The 24,132-nt window shown below is 36.5% G+C and overlaps 1 protein-coding gene across 1 annotated transcript in view; it reads left to right on the top strand.

Moving 5' to 3' along the window:
- The window catches only part of LOC121410298 (inhibitor of growth protein 3-like), a 57,384-nt gene that overhangs the window by 14,193 nt on the left and 19,059 nt on the right, over positions 1–24,132 (top strand). The window contains exons 2-7 of the mRNA XM_041602292.1: positions 11,045–11,116; positions 11,916–12,016; positions 18,846–18,911; positions 19,236–19,332; positions 21,497–21,553; positions 22,713–22,963. Of these exons, the coding sequence (XP_041458226.1) occupies positions 11,045–11,116; positions 11,916–12,016; positions 18,846–18,911; positions 19,236–19,332; positions 21,497–21,553; positions 22,713–22,963 (644 nt within the window). The remainder of the gene's footprint in view (positions 1–11,044; positions 11,117–11,915; positions 12,017–18,845; positions 18,912–19,235; positions 19,333–21,496; positions 21,554–22,712; positions 22,964–24,132) is intronic.

Here is a 24,132-nt window from a genome sequence, read left to right as displayed (position 1 = left end):
AGTTTTAAATGATATCGTTGGAAATTGCAAAAAATATTTAAAAACAAACTGTTTAAAGTTTTAAAAAATTTCTATTGGTTTAATAGATTAAAAAATAGTTGTATATTGACTGGCTTAAACAATGTTTCTTAATATTTAAATAGTTGTTCAAAATATTTTTTTTTACTGTGATTAGTCTGAGTATCTATTCAAATGATGTTATCTTGATCGAAAGTAATTCATGATTAAAGAAAAAATGAGTTTGTTGTTTTGATGCGAAGTGCCGGCCGCCGGGACTAATCTTGTGTAAATTTCCAAATAAGCTTCTCTGATAAGATAGTATTCACTTTTCTCAGTAGTAGTGATATCAAGGAGATATCTCCTTGGTGATATCATATCATACTGTTCAGAGTTACGAGAGAGGGAGAGAGAGTGAAACTGAAAGTTAATCCATATTCCGGGCTCGCTAGGGCCACAGCTACAGGCGCACTGACAAGACATTACGCAATTTGCTTATAACTGTCAACCACGTGCACACCGACCACAGATCAGTGGCACCGACACGTGTGTTATTGGACTGTCAGATCAGCAGCTGGATCGACTCAAACATAATTCGGGTCATGTCAGTGGTCATTAATGTTTACAGTTTGCGGTGGTGGCACGCTTTGACTGTCTCATTATTTTCCCCACGTTTTGAGTGAATGTTTACAATTTGCGGTGGTGGCATGCACACTTTGACTGTCTGGTGCACCGCCAGTGCGCAGTGTCGTACCGTATTTAAGGCTGGAAATGTAGGTATACAGTTTTGGATTGCATTTGTGCGTGGAGATACGTTTCGGGATTCGGGACGAGCCGGGATCCCGATAAGAAAATTTTGAAGTTGCTGGGACGGTTTCGGACCGGGATTTTTTTTCTAGATAACAACACTATATATAACCAATTACCTGTGAAACATTTTACGTCTAGGTTAATCAGTCATAATGGCTGACGTTATAGACTACAGATATCACTCTCAGGCCTTTTTATCAAAGTGGAGACAATGGCAGAGTTGGGATTCGAACTCACAACCTTGCGATTATGAGTCCAATGCTGTTACCACTGGACCACACGACCCGTGTGAATTGTGATATCTGTAGGGGAAAACGTGCATTAGAAATTGCACATGATGGTAGCCATAATGGACCCCTATACATGCGACCGTTTCACGACCGTTGCGTTGATTTTTTTTTCATACCATGTGTATGGAAAAACGTACAGGAAAAATTGACGCAACTTCAGAATTTGAAACGGCTCCTCGCTATATTTCCAAGGCTTGTTCATTGTTTTGAGTTCGTATTTTTTATTATTTTTAAATGGTAAGCGGAGCTCGAGCATATGGCGCTCGTGGGCTGCTGAGTTGTTATCACTCGGCAATAATTTCAGGGGCGACAATAAGATTTGATGTCGAGCCCGAAAGCATGATTTTGAGGGCGACTTTACATGTAGGCATTTCCGGGGCGAATTCGCCCGCTGCCCCTGTGTATTTTTTTCGCTGATGCACCCCCACCAAAAATAACAAGATTGTTGAGACTTCCGGTTCGTTCACCTCACTCAGTCAAGTAGGCACTTCACTCGTGCGTGCGGACATCTGAACGTAGATTTTTGCATTGCAATGAATGAACAGTTTGCTCCGCTCGGCACTTCGGCAGAGTGCTGGATTTGCATTCGGAATTGCTCAATAAAACAGAGTCAGTTTCTTCCTTTATTCTGCTGATTTTGATTGTTAAAGGACAAGTCCACCCCAACAAAAAGTTGATTTGAATATAAAGATAAAAATCCAACAAGCATAACACTAAAAATTTCATCAAAATCGGATGTAAAATGAGAGAGTTATGACATAAAAGTTTTGCTTAATTTCACAAAACAGAATATGCACATCCTGTTTTGTATGCAAATGAAGAAGACTGATGATGTCATCCACTCACTATTTCTTTTGTAATTTATTATATGAAATGTGAAATAGTCAGATTTTCTCCTCATTGTCAAGTGAAATAGTGAATTTAATTCCTCCCTGAACATGTGGAATTAGCATTGTTTAATACAGGGTAGGAATTAATTTTTTTTAGGGGCTACTTTTTTTTTTACATTAGGCTACCACTGAATATCTATCTTGGGGCTATTTTCTAATTCATGGGGCTACTTTTTTTTATTGCATATCAGCAATTACCTTTTGACATTTCGAGACTCACTGTGACGCCTAAAAAACTCAGAAATTTTTAACTGTAATTACTGTATACATGTAAGTTTGCATCTTGGTTGAGGATTTGTTCAAATAGACTCAAAGATCACATATATGATATTAAAGAAAGGTGCTCACCATGTATGAATGTCCAGGCTTGTTTATTTTTTAGTTTTTTTTTCAACTTTGAATATTGATATCAGCCCTGAGTGATATACATGTAGTGATGAGCAGTTGAATGAGTAGCTATTGAGTAACATATCCAGCTGAGCAGATCAATGATGCTGTTAAGGCACACCCAATCAAGCTGCAGTGCTGCACCAAATTCATAATTCCATGATGATGATTTCCATCAATGCTGCCAATGTTTAACCATTGGCAGCATTAATGGAAATATGAATTGGGTGCAGCACTGCAGCTTGATTGGGTGTGCAGCTGAGAAGGACCAACAAAATTGGTTATTACAGTAATTGGAAATGGCAAGTTTACCTGGTTATTCTTTTAATCAACAAGACATCAGAACTTGAAAACATAATGCATACATCATGTCAGTGATAATGCCTGGCTACATCCAAATCGAAATACTGTTGAGAAGGTAAGCTTGTTGTTTCCTTTTTGTCTCGCCCACCAGAGGTGAAGGCAAGATTCAGGGATCCAAATGTCGTCCGTCTGTCGTCCGTCCATCACAAATTTAATGACACATAACTCCACAACCATAAATTGCTTTTCAACCAAACTTGGATGGTAGATGGACTTGGGGGACCTGCATCTTATGCTGCAGTCGGAGGTCACATGGTAAGGTCAAAGGTCATTTTCAGGTCAACGTTAAAGTTTACATGCAAGACTCTCATATGACACCTAACTCTGCAACCGTAAGTCACTTTTCAACCAAACTTGGATGGTAGATGGACTTGGGGGACCTGCATCTTATGCTGCAGTCGGAGGTCACATGGTAAGGTCAAAGGTCATTTTCAGGTCAACTTTAAAGTTTACATGCAAGACTCTCTTATGACACCTAACTCTGCAACTGTGCGTCACTCTTCAACCAAACTTGGATGGTAGATGGACTTGGGGGAACTGCATCTTATGCTGCAGTCGGAGGTCACATGGTAAGGTCAAAGGTCATTTTTAGGTCAACGTTAATGTAAGACTCTTATGACACCTAACTGGGTCAATCCACATCAAATCAACCAATTTTCAGACAATTTGTCACCCGACCCTCTTCGATTTTCGTTAAACTCGCATCAAATGTTGCCCCAAGTGTCTGACGGAAAAATCTGAAATATTTTGCCCCAAGGTCAAATGGTTGCTAAGATACGGCCTCCCATAGCAACCAATGCGCACTCAAAGAAATTATTTTAAATAAAATTGCCTATTTTTGATTGACTACTGCAGCAAAGTTTGATTGATTACAGTCTTCATTTTAAGTAAATCGAAAGAACTTTTTGGTCTAAACATGCAGAGTATACTGTAGCGCGGACCTGTCAACCGGATTTCGCACAAGAGGTCACCGAAAATGGCGTTAAGCATCCGTGTCAATGATTTCAGAAGCATGTTTGGAGGCTCATAAATCCAAAACTAAATTAGCTTAGAACCAAATATTATGCACATTTATGGACTTTCATATACTCAACAGAATTACAAAAAATTGACCCAAGAGTGTGCGTCGTTTTCCTGTAGGGCGCCCTCAAAGTTGGATTTTTTTCAAAAGATGCCAAGTTCAAGGTCACGGATCACCTCCCGTCCCATCGAGGAGGGGGACCAATTTCTGTGTTTTGATAGACATTTACCCATATTTTTAAGTGTTACTTGAGAAATTTTGCTACCGGAATGTTTAGGGGCTGATTTGCGCATTCCAAAATGGTCGTAAACACCCTAAATTTGACGTTAATGACACATACATGCTTTTCAACACTTTTCAAATTGTGATAACTCAAAGATGAAATGCCAAAAGACATTGATATCTTCTGTGATGATAGTCTGTAATTGGTATTAAAAGGATATATCTTCAGAAATAGTTTTTGTTGTTGGTAATGACCTTGAAAACACACCTAAAATTCAATAAAAACAGTAAATTGGCTAATTTTCCAGAATCATATGGCATTCAAATGGTGTTTACATTGACTTTCAAATGGGTGTCATTTCAATACAAAGGGTGAGCTTAAGCCAAAACTTGAAAGACATGTTCAACTTTTGTTCTACTTTAAGCAACATAAAATATTTGAACTCAAAACTATATCATTTGACCTTGAAATTATTCCAAATATAGCTGATTATTGCTTCGTAAGTAGCATATTCAAATTGCGCGAGTACATTGCACTTTGCAACACATTTCAAAATGGATTTTCTCATAGAGAGAATACCTGATCAGGCTGATATTTGCAGTATTGGTAGTCTGTAATGAGTTCTTGGAGGATCTACAGATTAAGTACCTATTCTCTCATGACAATGACCTTGAAAATACAGCTGAAAATCATGAAAATCAATAAATCATACAATTTTCATTAGTAATCAAGTGTTTTTACCCACTTTTCATTGTGTGTTATTCCATCTTAGATTATGAGCTCATGCTGATAATTGCAAATCATGTTCCACTTTTGGTCTACTTTAAGCTACATAAAATATTTGAACTCAAAACCTTATCATTCGACCTTGAAATTGTTCCAAATATAGCTATTTGTGCTTCATAAGTAGCATATTCAAATCACACGTGTACATGTACTTTGCAACACATTTCAAATTGGATTTTCTCAAAGAGAGAATACCTGATCAGGCTGATATTTGCAGTATTGGTAGTCTGTAATGAGTTCTTAGAGTATCTACAGATCAAGGAACTATTCTTTCAAGACAATAACCTTGAAAATACAGCTGAAAATCATGAAAAATCAATAAATCAGACTGAACTCAAAACCATATCATTTGACCTTGAAATTATTTCCAAGTATTGAAATGCGAAATGCGAAGAGGGTCGGGTGACAAGCATTGGTTGATTTGACATGGATTGACCAAACTCTGCAACCGTAAGTCACTTTTTAACCAAACTTGGATGGTAGATGGACTTGGGGACCTGCATCTTATGCTGCAGTCGGAGGTCACATGATAAGGTGAAAGGTCATTTTCAGGTCAACGTTAAAGTTTACATGCAAGACTCTCTTATGACACCTAACTCTGCAACCGTAAGTCACTTTTCAACCAAACTTGGATGGTAGATGGACTTGGGGGAACTGCATGTTATGCTGCAGGCGGAGGTCACATGATAAGGGTAAAGGTCATTTTTTGGTCCACGTTAAAGTTTATGTGCAAGGCTCTTATGACAATTCTGTTGCGTGCCCTCGCAAATCACGATATTTCTGGTTATTTTCATCAGTGGGCGAGACACAAAATGGCTTTTGCCTTGTTTATATATACATAAAGTCATAAATAGTAAAACTACATTAAGTGTGCTAGGGTATGAAGCTCAATTTGATTGTACCATGAATTTATTGCGCAATCCACAACTGGAATTGAATTACATGCACTTGATCATTGACCCCTATTTGAACCCTGAATAAGGGAATGGCTTTATTGAATGTTGATAAACAATCCACAGAAGAAGGGGTGGGGGCAACAGTAGCAAAAGAAAGGTTGGAGAAAGAAGAGAGAGGAAAGTTAGTTGATCGAGAGACGGAGTGGGGGTGGGCTAGATTGAAAGAGTTGGAAAAATCAGACCAACTCAATTATCTCTATCATTTCATTTTATTCCTTCATTTATAATCTTTCATGTAATGTATACATTCACAACCAGATTAATTTTATCTATACTGCATTATTTTCACACATTATCTGCCTCTATGGTTCGAGTCATAACACAGGAAACATGCATGTCTTTGATTGCACAATCCACAACTGGAGTTGACCCCTCTAATACTGAGCCACTCTGAACAAAGGGCAGGTCTAGACCACACCATGTGCTTTGTTTGCATAAAAGTTGAGAGTTTATTGGGAGGGGGAGAGAGTGAAAGAGACATGGGGAGATAGAGGGGGTACAGACAGACAATATAGAGACACATCCAGTCAGAGAGGGGGGGGGCAGAGAAAGGGAGGGGGAGAGAAAAACATCCTGATCGGCATAGAGGAGAAGGGAAGGGAGAGAGGGGGAATTACGGGACTGTGGATACAAGAAAGAAAGAATGAGTGACGGCGGCGGAGAAAAAGAAGTCAAGGGCAGGAGTGTTTTAATTGGATCCTCCGAACTCTGCTCATTGCGCTGCCTCAGAGATTTCCTTGTGTGCGCTTTATCAGTTGCATTTCTTCTCTGATCATCTTCAAATTTGGCATGAAGGTTGAATGTAAAGCCATTTATCGATTTTGGTGTTGGCGGAGACATTGTTGCCATGGTAACAAGAGTTTTTGTGGAAATACATGTAGCAGAGATGTCTTGTGAGTGCTATACCAGCTGCATTACTTCTGCGATAATCTTCAAATGTGGCATGAAGGTCCATTATGCAAAGCTGACTATGGATTTTGCAGTGGGCAGAGACATGGTTTCCATGGTAACAAGTTTTTATGGAAATAGCAGAGATGTCCTTGCGAGCGCTCTACCAACTGCATTTCTTCTCCGATCAGTTTCAAATGTGGCATGAAGGTCCATTATGGTAAAGCAAAACCTCCTATTGATTTTGGTGTGGGCGGAGACATCGTTGCTATGGTAACAAGAGTTTTTGTGGAAATAGCAGAGATGTCTTGTGAGTGCTATACCAGCTGCATTAATTCTCAGATCAGCTTCAAATGTGGCATGAAGGTCCATTCAGCAAAGTCACGTATTGATTTTGGTTTGGGCAGAGACATCGTTGCCATGGTAATGAGTTTTTGTGGAAAAAGCAGAGATTTCCTTGTAAGTGCTCTACTGGCTGCATTTCATCTCCACTTATCTTCAAATTTATCATGAAGGTCCATTATGGTAATGCAAAGCCGCCTAATGATTTTGGAGTGGGTGGAGGCATGGTAACCATATTTTTGTGGAAAATTTGATAAAACCTGTAACTTCTGCTTTTTTTTCCAGTTTGTCACAAAAGTTGTCACACAGAATCAATATTAGGAGGTGAAGCGAAGATGCCTATCATTTTTTGTTGGGGGTCTTAGGGTTAGGTCTATAAAATATATCCAGATTACTATCTAATTGTATTCCCCAACAGGTGATACCGGACAATATTTTAGGTTCGGCAGAGTCGTGCTGCTGCATCATATTATTGTTATCAAATTTGGTACCCACAGGCAAAATGTGGGCAGAGTCATCGTCGCCATGATAATTGTATGTACCATATTTTCCGGTGTATAAACCGCACCTTTTTTCCGACTTTGTAATTGTAATCTTAAAATATTGGGTGTGGTTTATACAAAGAAACAAAAAAATTTCTTCAGTAAACTGATTATGTTTCGTCTTTTTTTATAAGAGTTACCAATTAACCAAGAATTATATAGAATATTTGATGTATAATTATTTGTTGGTTACTAAAAATAGAGAGTATATTTGGGAAGTTTCTCTGAAAAATCTTCTTTGTAAAGGTTGTTAAATATTATTTATTTAATTACTATCAATTGAATAATGTTTTCCTAAAAAAAAACATGATTGTTTTGTGATAAACTTTTTTTCAGCCAAAATTGCATGGAAAACTCTCTTCAGTAGGCCTGTAATCAGTAATTAAGAAAGGCAATAAATAATGTCCTTTATTCTATATTTCTCTCCTTTTTCTCTCAATATTTAAAAAAAACTTTCCCTTTTTGTACCATGATTATGATATTAAAAAATGCCTTTTTATGGTCTCCTTTTCCTTAAAAAACCCTGGTTTTTGTAATGAAAATTTATTTTTTACACTTAAGAATGCATGGAAAATGCTTTACAATAGGCATGTAATTGTAATCGATCGTAATCGGTTAGAAAACAGGCAATAAATGATGTACTCTAATCTTCATTTTTTCCCCTCAGTTTCTCTCAACATTTTTTATTTCTTTTTCGGTCTTTAGACTATAAGTTTGATACACAATACTGCCATTTCATGGTCTTATTGGTGTTGGTGTAAAATGTGACTTTGACTTAGATTTTCAAAGTTCTGTGGAAGATTTCTTCGCAGCAGCATTTCGTATTGCAGCTCCCTGAGTTTGTATAGGCTGCCAGCGCATAATGCATAATGCTTCACGCACAACCGGCTGGATAATAGCTACTGTATGCTATAGCGGTACGTACACAAGGGGGAGATCAGACAAGTAAACCACATTATGAAATGCTCGGTAAGAGTGCCCTACAGCGTTGAGTAAGAAACAACCTTTTTTTAACTTTGCGCATCGCGAGATGGTTGTGTACAAACATATGAGAGAAATGGTGAAGGTTTGAAAGAATAGATGATTTTTACATTTTATAACTTTTTTCCTTCAATTTTTTTTCTTAAAGATGAATATATTTCAGAGGATTCTGGGTAATAAAAGATGGAATTATTTCCATGCCCCACCTTTGAGTCCTGTCTAAAGTCTCCTCTCTCATTTCCCCATATGTTTTATACACAACTGCTTGCCAATGTGCAATGGGTTACTTGCTCAAAGCTAGTGGGCTTCCTTCCCCATGGGTATTTATCAAGCGTTTAGGGTTGCACGGGCCTAATCACAACTGGCAGGCCATAGATATTCATTCAAGCCAACCCATTGCTCAATTCTTAAATTTGATATTGCTGATTGACAAAAATGAATGAATATGACTGACAATCTAACACTGATTCTAGGGAGGGTACCTACTGAATTTACTTTTTCCAGATTGGAAAGATACATGTATATCACCACTATAAAACTATATTTTTACTGGCGGGTTATTTGACTCTCTCAAGTGATGAATTTAGTCCCGTCAGGGGTAGTCTTCATAAATGCTGATTTATTTTTAGCTCATCCGGCCCGAAGGGCCAAAATGAGCTTATGCCATGGGGTGGCGTCCGTGGTCTGTCGTCCGTCCACAATTTCAAAATACTACTTCTTCACCATTTCAAGTCTGATTTCAATTCTGTTTGCTTTTATGATAGCACTAGGTGTGGGATTCAAAACTCTCACACAGAATTTTAAAATTCATTAAACATGCTAATTTATGCGTGTTTTTCAAAATTCACAAAAAATGCTTCTTCTTTATTTGTTGACCGATTTTGATATTTTTGTTTCCATCCGGTAGAGCTTCATGAGGTGCACCAAATTTCTACACAGAATTTTGAAATTTAGACTAGAACAATTTTTATGCTAATTAATGCGAAAGTAATTTATGCAATTTTTTTTAAATTCACATAAAATGTTGACCGATTTGATTTTTTTTTCTTCCATCTGGTAGAGCTTCATGAGGTTTGCAAAACTTCTGAACAGAATTTTGAAATTTTGACTAGAACAATTTTTTTGCTAATTTATGTGAAATTAATTTATTCATATTATTAAAAATTCACATTAAATGCTCTTTCTTCTTTAATTGTTGACCGGTTTTGATTTTTTTTCTTCCATCTGGTAGAACTTCATGAGGTTCACCAAACTTCTACACAGAATTTGGAAATTTTCAGTAGAAAATTATGCTTTTTTATGCGAAATTTATTCAGAAATCACAGAAAATGCCTCTTCTTTATTTGTTGACAGATTTTGATTTTTTTTCTTCCATCTGGTAGAGCTGCATGAGGTACACAAAATTTTGTCTGGAAAATTTATTACGCTAATTTATGCACAATTTATTCATAAATCACAAAAAAAGTTTTTTCTTCTTCATTTGTTGATCAATTTCAATTTTGTTTGCTTTATATGATAGCTCGAGGTGGTGGTACAAAATTTCAACACAGAATTTTGAAATTCATTAAATATGCTAATTTACTCATATTTTCAAAACTCACAAAAATTACTTATTTATTTGTTGATTGATTTTGATTATTTTTGTTCCATCTAAGAGCTACATGAGGTTCACCAAGGTTCTACAGAGTTAAGAATTTTGACTAGAAAGTTATTTATGCTTGATTTATATGAAATCTATTCATAGATCACAAAAAATGCTTTCAGTTCTACATGTATATCCTCAATTTTATGTCACCAATCTAATCACATACAGTGTCAACTGAGCTGGAATTAAAATTATGTTAAATTTCGTTGTGAGATGCGAGATGAGCTCCACATCATTGATGTGCTAGTTCAAATGAGCCGGTCGGGGTACCCTTTTCTGGTCAGATATGGAATGTCAGACATTTATCCTATTCCTATCCACTGGTGGTAAACATTCAACCCTCAAATTTCCTCATTTTTTATGAATTCTTTTTTTAGTGCCACTTTAACACACTAGTCTATGGGAAATGAATTAGGCCTGTGAGCCCTTAAGAGCATTTCAAAAATTGCCGAAGTGTCTAATCTTTCCCTTCCCTTGTAGTATCTTTGTGACTATGCAATCTTTGTGTGTAGATCAGAGAAAATGTCGCATGACAAACAGGCTTACCATTTGAACTGTAGAAAGTTGATCGCTGTGTGCAAAATCGGGAGAAAACATGCACTACATGTACTTTGAAATTATTGGTCTCCCCAAAACTTAGCATTTTTCAATAATGGTTGCCTGAGGTGAATTTCTTGTGGCCCTTGGCCACCGGGCCACCACTAATGTCGAGCCTTGAATTCTGTATTTTGTGTAAAAATGTCTTATAGTAATTTATGAAAGGGAAATTCATAAATCAGCTATGCTTTCCAGAAGGTACCCATGTCATTTCATTATGCTTTATTATGATTCGCTTTACTTTGTAATTTTGTTGAAAATTTGAAATGAAATATATTTGTCATTAATCAGCAATTATTTGAACATTCTTTCATTATTAATTTTAGTGATTGAGCAGTTACCTATAGAATTGAAGGAGAGATTCACAGAAATGAGAGAAATGGATCTTCAAATTGAAAGTAAGTAAACTTTAAATATCTCTTGAAATGTATTGTAACATTTTTTGGTACGCCCGTCCTAAGGGACATATTATGGTATCACTCTCGCTGTCTATACGTCCATTAACTTTTCCTTTTAAACGCGACAACATCAGTTAAACTTAACCTATGCTCATATATACTAGCATGAATCCCAGGAAGCCTTTTGAGGTCAAAAGGTCAAAGGTAAAGGTCACAGTGACATGTTTTCATCTTATCCTTCTGCAGTCCTTGTCAATGCGATAACTTTAGTTTAACCATGCTGGTACATGTAGGTCCATGGTTTAACTTAACCAAGGCTCATATAACTTGGTGTGTATGATACTAGCTTGGATCCCAGGAATTCTATTGGTTTTGAGGTCAGACAGTCAAAGGTGAAATTGCCACCTTCCACTTTTCTTGCTTGACCAATGATTACATTTTCTGTGATACAAGTGGGCGTATTATGTGCTCGCCTTAGCGACACTCTTGTTGGGGAAGAATTATCATTTTAAACGTCAGCACTGCTGAGCACTACATTGAATCACTAAATGCAGGCAAGACTGCAAGAGGTGCTCCACTTGTTCATATTTTGCTGCCCATAGATGTACCCTTCAACTTAGACCTACCACCTCACACTGAGATTTTATTGAAAATATTTAGAGTATTTCCTTGGATTATTAACATTTAATGACAAATAGCATCCATTGAGTTATATTTTGAATATTTTTGTGTAAATCATGAATTTGCCTGCTTTCTGTGTTTGAGCTTTTCATTCTTTTGCTTTTTTTTCGAATAACAGATTCTGTGGATACAATAGAAGAAAAAGTAAAGAAATTTTTTGAGGCTGCTAAAAAATTAAAAACTGAATCAAAACAGCAACAGTATGAGTCATTGCGAAAGGTAAGTACTGTAAAAGTGGAAATATTCGCAGTGTGAAAATTTTCGCGCATTTCGCGGCAAGATCGGCGAGCGCGAATTTAAAAACACGCAAATTTATGAGCATCTATTTTAATGCAAGTTTTGAACCGTGGTTCCCTTGCGTGTATCGTTTTAGCAAAGAGATTGCACAATTTGATCTAAAGAGGGCGGCATTTACGCAAGCAAGCTTGAGCTCCAATATCATGTGCATCGCGAGAATTTGTTCTAAAAGCAATGCGATAATTTTTTAACAGTCGCAGATCGGTATTTAAATCATGATTTTGGTTGAAATATAAATTGCTTTTGCTGTTTGATTGGTGAGTGTTTAGATCTGTTTAGTTTTTGAGAAGACGTTGGGTTGATCGCCCGTGTTTGATTGATCCCATGCACTTCGAATAGCCGTAGTCCCCCGATCCTTACCCGGTGCTCGGCCGTCTATACCAGGCCAGCAGCTAGCAGCGCCTCCGTTTTGCCTTTCCCGATGTCCGCCCCGCGAAGAAAAGTTGCGCTAAATGTCACAAAGCTCATGATTAGATCAAAACAATGTTGAATTATGCCGCCCTAGAGCTAAAATTATGATCAGAAAATACAATTTCGTTGCTGAAATTTTAATTAAAACCATTCTGATATGGCAAGAAGGGAGTGACTTTGTGATTATGGAGTATGCATCGCGAATTTAAAAACCCGCGAATATGTTTGAAGCCGCCCAAGCACGAAAAATTAATCCCGCGAAAATAACAGCGTTTACAGTATGATAATTTTTCACATCACATTACTATAACTTGTACAGATTTGGAACACAATATAAATTCCATCAGAGAGATTAGAATTGAAAATGTTGTTAGGTTCTTTAAAGGCCACCACACTCCTTATGTTTGGTACCAGGAATTGCAGCAAACCATGAGTTCAAAAGAATTTTTTTTTTTTCATTTTCAGTTTTCTAGCTAGTTCGAATGACAAAAGTAAGTTCAGAAGCCGCCCAGCCCCACTTGCAGGACCCCCGTTTCAAGACATCTCAGTTCCCCAGCCCTGCCAAAATTGTCAAGCGTGAGCAATGCACATGAACGCCTTCGCAGCTTCCTACACATAACTAGTAGCAGCTCCATGCATGGCTAGCACATGCACAGCGCTACATATGGTGCGATCCTGTTCCGTAGACCCTGTTTTTCACACCACGTGGTATATATTTAGTTCCTAAGACCCCTTATTATACCCTTGTAGTCAGTTCATTAGACCCCCATTCCAGAGTTTGGTTAGGCACACATCCTCCAAAAAATCATTTGAGTGCCCCCCCCCCCCCCCCCCGTAATCACTGCAGTGTCAGTGCAAATTATAGGCAGTACTTTTACGGACATGAATCGATCAATGGCCAAAACTCTTGGATAATTTACCTGCTGAAATAATTGAGGTATACATCGAGCATACCTTGTAGGAAAGAGAATGACTCTAAAGTAAGTTTTACTATTGGCTCATCGCGTCGAGTATCGCAGCTTCGCAATGTCATCCATTGTTATATCTATCAAACATGATAGATGGCGCTGTCCGTATTTAGGCCTAGCGCTAGCTAGCGAGACGTGTTTTTTTTTTCCTGGGAAATAAAAAGAGAACTTGATGAAATGTTTGCGTTGCTCCCTGATTTACTGGAAAATTATCCTGTCTAAGTTCTTTCGGTGATATGGCTGAGATATTTTCGTGAAAAATAATGTGGTTGTATTGGTGGACTATATTGGAAAATGGAAAATATATGTAATCAAAGTGAATTTGCATAGGATTGAGTTTAGATTGAAATCTCATTTCCCCATGTACTAGATTGAATTGGGGGGAAAAAATCTCGGCTAGTGTCAGTGTTGTAGTGCCTTGATGCTCGGCCTTGGCCTTAAGGCGCCTTAAGGCCTATTTTTTCAAAGCCTTGGCCTTGAACATTCAAGCCTTGGCCTTGGCCTTGAGGATTTTGAGCCTTGAAATTTCAAGGCATTTTCAAGGCATTTTCAAGGCTTTTTCAAGGCATTTTGTATTTTGTACTTTCATTTGTTTTATAAAAGTAATTATAAATGTTTCAATTGTTCTGTACATCTAATGACACTAAATACTACCAGTCAGCCGTAGCAGAAGCAGTAAGTGTACTTAGCAGTGCCATCAATTGCAATTATCATCACATAATTATGTAACAAAGAGAAATGATGAAAATTAATATTATTTATTGGTAATATGATGTAATCATGACTAATAAGGATAATGACAATATCAATAATAATGATAATAATTATGATAAGGATTATAGTCAGTGGCGTAATTACAGGGGGGGGGCACGTGCCCCCATGCCCCCCCCCATCGGCTGACTAAAAAAAAAGGAGGAAAAGAGGGAGAAAGGAAGAGAAACGTAGTGGGAAAGAAGACATTAATGTTCATTATAATGTCATAATTATGTTATGTTACATTACATAAGAAACATTTTTTTCATATAAATGAAACATAATTGGCTCAGGGCATACATGTATATGTCTTCATTGTTCCTGGTGCTCCCATTGTCTGTTTACCGAGATATATAATCCTGTTATACTAAAACCTCCCGTTTTCAAGTCAATATACACCAAACTACCAAATATATTTCCTCGCACTTCAAGTTATTCTTTTACATGAACAATAGTATGCTTCTTTTTCATGAATACTTTAAGTGATTGTCCCATTTTAAGGTCTTAATATAAAACATTTCCTGTCCGTGCTTACGTTCGCAGTAGTGGATTGGTGAAAGATGTCTGCTCTCCATCAATTCCTAGAATGAGTCCTTAAAATGTCTCTGTTTTCTGATCTGAATATAAAAAATGTTCAGCTCGCGCTTCGCGCTCGCATCATTTGGTTAGTGAACTACGTAAGGTGTTCTTGAATTCCTACAAACAAGCCTTAGAATGCCACTCTTCAGGTCTGAATTTCCTAAATTTTCAGCTCGCGCTTTGCGCTCGCAAGATTTGATTAGTGAGATGGGTATGTTAATCATGATTACAAGTGCTTTATGTGCATGTTTAGATGTAATTCTAACAAAATCAGCAAGCGCTTATTGGCACTCCCATTAAATGACTATGGTGAGATGTGTATAATCTTAATAGATAAAAGATTCCTAAAATATAGTCCTTAAAATCTTCCTGTTTGGGGTCAATATTTACAAAAATTTCAGTTCGCGCTTCGCGCTCGCATTATTTAGCGAGACAGGTACGTATCATGATTACAAAAGATTGATTGTAATGTCCCTTTTTAGGTTTGAATATCAAAAATTTTAAGCTCGCGCTTCGCGCTCGCATTATTTGACTAGTGAGATACATGTCCGTTTATTGGCACTGTCCTTATAAAAATATCTCTATTAGGTCAGTATACCTGGCAACTGGGCGCGCTTTGCGAGCTCACTAGGCAGTTCCAAGTTTTTGCTGGTGCCCCCCAATGCCGTGACCCACGGTACGCCACTGATTATACTGATTTTATGACAGGAATAATTCTGACAGATCTGACTGCAATTTTGACAACAATTTTCATACTTTAAAAATAGCTTACTCTAAAGAATGATAACAAGGTTGATTTCTATTCCATTAGGTTTTCCTTGTATTATTTTCTTTGACCAACAAGAATGTTTTAAGTCTTAATGATATTCTGAAAAGATTCGGTAAACTTGAACACAAACTTCAATTTCGTCATTTCCAAATGGGCTATGGCATCAATGCCATGATGAGCCAAAAATTTTGAGGGGCCAAGCATGGCATACAGAGCAAAATTGTAGGTTTCAAATCAACAAATTTTGGATTGTGCTTGCATAAATTATTGTTAAGTAAGGTTCGCATTCAATTTACACAAAAAAAATGCTTAGAATGTCTAGTTTTTAGGTCGAAATATTACAAATTTTTGAGCTCGCGCTTTGCGCTCGCATTATTTGATTGGTAAGTTATGTATCTTATTTATGAGTCACTAAATGCAGTCCAGAACAGCTTCCTTTTCTGGTCAGTAAAACTTTCAGCTTGTGTTTTGTGCTCGCGTTAATTTGTTTAGTAAGATGCACACCTTTTTCATGATTACAAAAACAGCTCAAAATATTTAAATTTCATTTCTTATTACATCTTATTACAACATCTCGCAAGGATGCCCTTTTAACAGTGATTAGCACCATAATTGACCCAAAATCAAGTTTTACAACTTCAAAATTGATTTTTTTTTCAAAACCACTTGCTCGCTATGCTTTCTATAGCGGGAAATTAAAGCCTAAATCAAAATATCTGTCTTATCAATTAGAAATCCCTTATAAAAGCTTTGCTGAACTGCACCAAAATTCTCATTTTGACTTATATTGTAAGTGCATTTTTGGCTTTGACCCCCCCCCCCAAAAAAAAAAAAATTACATTCTGCCTCCCCTGTACCAGGTAGAGGAGAAAGACATACATGTATGTTGAGAATGGGCATGCCAGGATCAGATCACCTTGGTAATAATAATTATTGCAATGTGAATCGCCTAGAACAATAATTAAATGTTTTTATGTCTAAATCTACATGATCTATCATGAAATTATTTTCGTTTTAAGTGTACAAGGGTAAAAAATTTTGCTCGCTCACACCTTTTATACATTGGTCCTGTGTGTCATGTATGCCGCCTAAGCATTGTTGTCTAATTTTTTTTCCATGTATTGTACAATTGAAATGCCTTGGCCTTGGCCTTGGCCTTGAGGTTTTCAGGCCTTGGCCTTGGCCTTGGGTTTCCATGCCTTGGCCTCAGCCTTGGTTATTGAAGCCTTGGCCTTGGGTATTAAAGCCTTGGCCTTGGCCTTGGAGGTTTGAGCCTTGACTACAACACTGGCTAGTGTGCGTCTGGATAATAGAGGGATCCAGATAAGGGGAGGCCGGATAAGAGAGGTCGGACTGTATTCCATTATGCAGTCATTGAGTGTCATTGAGGCGGCGGCGTCAACACCAAATCTTAACCAAAGGTTAAGTTTTTGAAATGACAGCATAACTTAGAAAGTATATGGACCTGGTCCATGAAACTTGGCCATAAGGTTAATCAAGTATTACTGAACATTTTGCCTTTGTTTCAGGTTACATGACCAAGGTCAAAGGTCATTTAGGGTCAATTAACTTAGACCATGTTGGGGGAATCCACAGCAAAAATCAGGGAAGTATATGTCAACTACTAACCTAGCCTAGAGTGAATTTACTTACAATTTGCAGATTCGCCTTTTATTCCGGAGAAATTTATTTTTTTTTTTTTTGGTGACATTTGGTGTACCACGAAATGGGTCCGCTCTGATCTCGAAATTGAAAGCATTTACGCAATTAACTCCTCGGATCGGAGCCGCAGCTCAGCTCTCGCTAGCTAGCTGCCCAGCAAAGATCGGCAATGTTGTTTTTCAGTCCAGGTCAGTCGACAAAGTGACTCAAAACAATCATAATTACTGTATTAAATTCTATGGGACCTCATCTATAAAGTAATCAAAATTGAAATAAATACCTGGATAATGATACAGTCAATTTTTTCTTCTTGTATATCTTCATATTATTTCCTTCTGTTTTTGTATTTCTTCCAATTCTTTGTAAACTAATACAAATGTGCACGAGGGCGCCCATGAACTTACGTAAACAGCTCGTGTTTGATCTTAAGCTGCGTTTATCTTTAGCTTAATTCGATATGCAATTGATTTTGACTGCGCTGCACTGGCGCTCCTTTGAAAGAGCAACTCGATGTAATTTTATGTCGAACTGTCTCAGTCCTGTTCACTGTTCACAAGACAAAAATCCGCCAGCATTTTTTAAAGGAAATATCTACGTCTTTCAAAGAATCTGCCACGTAAGAAGCACATAATCCTAACTCAATTTTCATTGTTAATGTTTTTATTATGCGTCGTTACTTCTCCCTTTTTTCGTATGACGGTCTGTGGGTTTGAGAATGAATTCGTCCTGGCCTGCAACCCGCGATCGGGGGCATACCGGCAGGTTAACCCGTACCGCAATGGGAGCGGGTTACAACATTAAGATAAAGTTTATATAATGTGGATATAGGGGTAATCGAGCAGAGCTGCCAAGTAGTATGGATTTTCCGTATTTAGTACTGACAAATGAGAAGATTACTGATGGTTTGATGCAAAATACTGATTTCTCAAGTTTCAGTATTATGTGTTGTCCTATGGTATTTCTTCAAAAATACTGATTTCCTCACCAAAATACTGATTTTCAGCTTTAAAAATAATGAAATGTTCTTGTTCAGGTTGGCAGCTCTGATCAAGTATCACTGACAAGTCTTAGGTCGCATGATCAAGGTCAAATTTAATTTATTGTCAATGAATGTAGTATCCTATCATTATATGAATGGTGTTTTTTGTGAATAATTATTTTATAGTAGTTTTTAAAGTCAGCACTGCTGCTTTATTAAATCACGTGATGCAGGTGAGAATGCCAGAGGCGCTCCACTTGTTTAAATAATGATTCAGAATGTGCAAGATAATGAATTCCTGTCCTTTCTTTTGCAGTTTAAATAGTGTGTTTATTTTTGATTGATTGCAATTGCCCCAAAGTGGTATACAATATATTAAACAAGGTAATATTAAGGAATTATACAAAGTAAGCAGAGCAGATAGGGGTAAATAATGTCTGAGTTTGAATAAAATACTGATGCACTGTGATATTTTGTTGCTTATGTAGTCTAAATGTAAGTTTTTATCGACAGAAATACCTAGATTAACATCTGACTTTTTAAGGTTATCTAACTTTTCTAAGGTTGTTCTATTTGTATTCATTCTCATTTGACTTTATTCATTCATTGGATTTTGTTTTACCATTACAGGATTATTATAAACTTTTAGACAGTGCAGATGAAAAAGTGCAAATAGCAAACCAAGTTTATGATACAGTAAGTAATGGCAACCTTCATTGGTGAATGACACTTTGATTGGAATTTTGAGTTCATTTTTAATTAAATTAAGTTATTTATTTGTATCTGCCATGTTGCAATCTCTTTATGAGATCGTGCATTTGTGTTGCTTTTATTCTATGTTCGAGAACATCAAATTATCAGGTGAATCATAAGAAGTAACATTGGTTTATTAGCAGTAATATTACATCATATTAAATTTTATCTAGCTATACAGGGCAAGTGTTTTGGATAAAAGAAATTACTAATGATTTGCTGCTAATTTTCTACTTTTGTTTTTCTTCATGACTTTTTTAATCACAGGTGGAAAGATATTTGCGAAAACTTGATCAAGAAGTAAGTAGGTTCAAGATGGAACTTGAAGCAGATCATGCAGGTATTACAGAGATTCTTGAGAGAAGTAAGTACTCCGTTAATTTCATTATATTTAATTCACTTTGTCTTTCCAATAATAGTGAAAGTATTACTTTATGAGTGAAATGACAGAATTTTGACGGTTTCCAATTTGAATGTAGGCATAAGCAATGAAAATAAAAGATCACATAATCTGTATGTATCTTACCTAATGGATACCACTTTTCACTTTTCTTGATTGACCAAAGCTCAATTTTTTGTGTTACAGGTAGGCATATTATGTGCTCGCCCTAGCGACACTCTTGTTTGCAAATGTAATGTAATTGAACATTATTGATTTATTTATTTATGTTTATTTTTAAAAGACAGGGTTGTCCTGTTCAAGCCAAATGCCCTGCTTTTCAAACATGCATGTATAGAGAATTTACAACCAATGTAAATCCCTTTGTCTTCTATTTTGATTGTTGACTCATTCATTTATACCTGCTACTCATCAAATCAACATTCTGCATCCATGATGCATCCCTCGTCCTAACACCATCGCCGATCAGCTTTTGGACTAGGTGCTTTCAGACCCACCAGAAATTTGAAAATATCTGGGGTTTTTTCTGATCAGGAAAGCTAGATCCTGATCTACCCTGATAAGATAATACATATACCTGCTATTGAGAAGGAACATGCCTTTTTTACGCCCGTCATACGGGACGTATTATGGTATCACAATTGTCCATCCGTCTGTCTGTCCGTCCGTATGTTTAACTTATTCTAGGTTCATATCCTTAGTTGTATATGATACTAGCATGGATCCTAAAAAGCCTATCGAGTTTTAGATCAAAAGGTCAAAGTCACAGTGACATGTTTTCATCTTACCCTTCTGCAGTCCTTGTAAACGTGATAACTGCAGTTTAACTTAACCTAGGCTCATATAATAAGCCAGTTCGTAGTTCCTTTCTGCGCATGATCAAAAGATTCTACGCATGATCAGAAGAAGGTCATTTGCACTAAAGTGACATGGTGCTTTAAAATCTAATGAGATAAGCACCAACTTTGATGTCTTGATTATTCATATATTCTTTTGAATTGTCGTTTTCATTTACATCCACAAAAAACAACAATGCTTCCACGAACGACTAGTATTTCACTGTTTGTCAAGTACATTGTGCAACAAAGTAGGAATGCAACAAATACCTTCATTAAGCGTTCATTGGTGTGCTATTCTGGTCACCTGGTCTATTCAATTCCTTCATCCTGCTATGTAAGGCAAGCTTACGTAATATCTTGCTTTGAAATCTGCCTATCATGATGAAAGAAGTGAAAGGTCATTTGACCAAAATTGCCCATGAAGTAATTACAAACTGGTCTATTTGGTATGTATAATACTAGTACGGATCCCAAGAATTCTGATAATTTTTAGGTCAGAAGGTCAAAGGTGAAGTCACCACCTGCTAGACCAATAACTCCATTTTTCGCATTACAGGTGGGCATATTATATGCTTGCCTTAGCGACAATCTTGTTATGTAATATCTATACTTAATCGTAATTTCAATTGCATTTCTATAATTAATCTACCTCTTCTATACATATATATAGTAAATGGTAGTGAAATACAAGCTGTGATTGGCTAGATTTTTTGTAACACATGGTACCACTTTACCTCTCTTCATTCAATTTTTTGAGGGTAAAACCTGAGTTAAATGAATGGGGAGAATATTGATTAATGGCGATGTGCATTTAGCCAGCCAGTCCTGCGTGTCCGATTTACTAAGAATATGCAATGCATTGAATCTCAATTTTCATAGTGATGTCACCTCTTCTTGACGTGTGCAACTTTACATTATGGACGGTACATTTTGGATGGTACGTGTGCAACGGTACAAATGTTTTACATTCAGCCTTCCATTTGCTTGTGTACAAGCTAAGTAGGCATTGTACAATTTACTATAATAAATAGTGAACTTTGTATCATACAGTATTACTGGACTATATGAACTCCAAATATAAAATTATCTCTCATGCAGGTCTATTACATCTCGGCCTCAGTGAAATAAACCTTCACTCAGGGTAATTTTATATTTGTTTTACATATGATCCAGTATATTGTACAATAGTTTGTATGCTACATGTATTTATATATATATATATATATATATATATATATATATATATATATATATATATATGACTTAAGATTTTCCTCTCTTTTTTACAGGATCTTTAGAATTAGATAGTTCACAACAAATGAAGTCGGGTTCAGCCAAATCTGATAGTAAGTAAAGTGATGACTTTGAATGTCATTTTTCCCTAGTAAGCATGTAAGAAATAATGAATACTCATTTAGAGGGGGATGATGAATTAGTTATTTTATCATTAACTTCTTCAACAGATAGATTCCAACCTGTCAATGAATTATTCAACAGATAGATTCCAACCTGTCAATGAATTATTTCAAATATAAGCCCTTATTTAATAGGGCACAAAAGAATCTACTAGTGCACAGTTGCCATTGATGTTTGGTGGTCGATAGCCCCCATTTTATTCAAAGTCCAAGAAATACTTTATATCTATAATAGAATATTGTTTATATATCATTTTTCTTGAAATGAACATGGAGGAAATATTAACATATGAATAATGAAACCACTTTCTAGTTGGAACAAAAGTTGACACTACTAAAATACATATTTTGACACTGCAGATTTACTTTAAACAAAACTAATAAATTGCAGTTTTAGTCTTGCCTGTATTGCAGAGCAAGACTCTAGGCTCCGCTTTTCTGATGGCGATGGTATAATCAACATTGAAATCTTAACCAAGGTTAAGTTTTTGAAATGTCATCATAACTTAAAAAGTATATGGACTTACTTTATGAAACTTGGACATAAGGGTAATCATGTATTACTGAACTTCTTGCCTGATTTTTAGGTCACACGACTAGGTCAAAGGTCATTTAGGATACAAGAGTAACCATGTATCCCTGAATATCTTGTGTGCCTTTCAGGTCATATGACCATGATCACAGTTCATTCAAGGTCCATGAACTTTGGCTGTGTTGAGGGTATTTGTTGAATTGGCATCATAACTTTGGAAGTTAATGGAACTACACATTAAGTTCATGAAACATAGACATAAGTGTTATCAAGTATGTATTGCATACGTCTTAGGTCACATGATCATGGTCAAAGGCCATTTTGGGTCAGTGGACATAGTATTTTATTATCATATGAATGTTTTCTTTTGTGAATAATTTTAAAGTCAGCACTGCTTCTATATCAGAGGCATTCTACTTTTTGCAATATAATTATGTTATTTGCTGGATAATTGTCCACACTTTATTATAGCTATCTTACATGATTCGATGTATTTCATTTTGAATGTGTCATATTTTATTCATTACTATTTTGACTATGGTATATTTTTTTCAACAGAGAGAAAGGTGTCCCATGATAACCATGTAGACAAACGGGTAAATGCAGACAAGATCCTATCCACCTTGGCAACCAATGCAGTGCAGGACATTACACCATCAAGAAGTAGTAATGTTAGTAGTAATAGCAATACATTGGTGAATTCAAGAGAAGGCAACTCTCAACCATCCTTACCATACAGCTTGGATAATGTGGGTTCATCAAGCGCAATAGCAATGGCTGCAGCACAAGCTGTATCAAATACATTACATGTAAGTTCTTATTCAAACTGTGATGACAGGCCAAAATGTATTATCCTGATTTTACAGAATAAAGATGACTGAATATGTTTATGCATGTTGAGTTTGTTAACCTTAATTCTGCACAAGTCGATATTTCATTAGTCAAATTATTGCCTAAATCAGACAATTTTCAGACCTAGGTTTGCAAAGATGTTTTACTAATCTCTTGTCAGTTAAATTTCTCATAATCAAGCTTAGGGAAAAGTTATATGCAAAACTCAAATAGCATAAAAACCAAACCACTTCGTATGTCAGGTAACGTACTGTAATTCTAAAGATAGAAGAGATCAGTCGAAAATTGTTGACAAAACAAAGGTTATTTCATGCTAACATGATGCAAATTTTATTCGTCAATCCAAGCTTTGTGATGGTAACACATATTACTATTTGTCTCTTTCAAAGCTTAACATTTTTGTTTTGCTGTCTGTCATTGACTTAATTCAGGAGGAGTGTTTGTGTTTGATGTGTCATTTGTACAAACGATCTCGGACATTATGTTTGCAGGTTGCGATTTTAAATCCTCCAGTCCTCCTTTCAGCTAGACAGTCTGACAACAATTTTAACCCTATCTAGGCCAGGGTATTTTGGGAGTTCATATGGCTGGGGGGGGGTGGGGCTCCCAGGCCCTCCTTGAGATCTCGGCTGTCAACCGCGTAATCGAAAAATGGCACGCATGTTTTCTGTTTCTGTTTATATAACCAATTACCTATGAAACATTATGGGTCTAGGTTAATCAGTCATAGTGGCTGACGTTATAGACAACAGATATCACTCTCAGACTTTTTATCGAAGTGGAGACAATGGCAGAGTTGGGATTCGAACTCACAACCTTGGGATTATGAGTCCAATGCTCTAACCACTGGACCACACGACCCTTGTTGTCTGGGACATAATCTACAAAATTGTATAGTAATTTATTTCATGTGAAATGCTATTAAGTGATTATGCTAATTTATGCGTAATTAATATGAGAAATCGTACTTTTTCCCTATAACTCCCGAAATAAAGCTCCTAATGTTCTAATTTTTGGTATAGAATTCTTTGTGGTGTTCTTAGCAAGTGTACATGAGCAAAATTGCGATATCAAGTCATTTTCTAATGTATTATATTGTTTTTTGCAATTTCTTACGTATTTCTTT

The sequence above is a fragment of the Lytechinus variegatus genome, chromosome 3, assembly GCF_018143015.1.
Source record: "Lytechinus variegatus isolate NC3 chromosome 3, Lvar_3.0, whole genome shotgun sequence".
Classification (NCBI taxonomy): domain Eukaryota; kingdom Metazoa; phylum Echinodermata; class Echinoidea; order Temnopleuroida; family Toxopneustidae; genus Lytechinus; species Lytechinus variegatus.
This window is presented reverse-complemented; position numbering and strand designations above follow the sequence as displayed.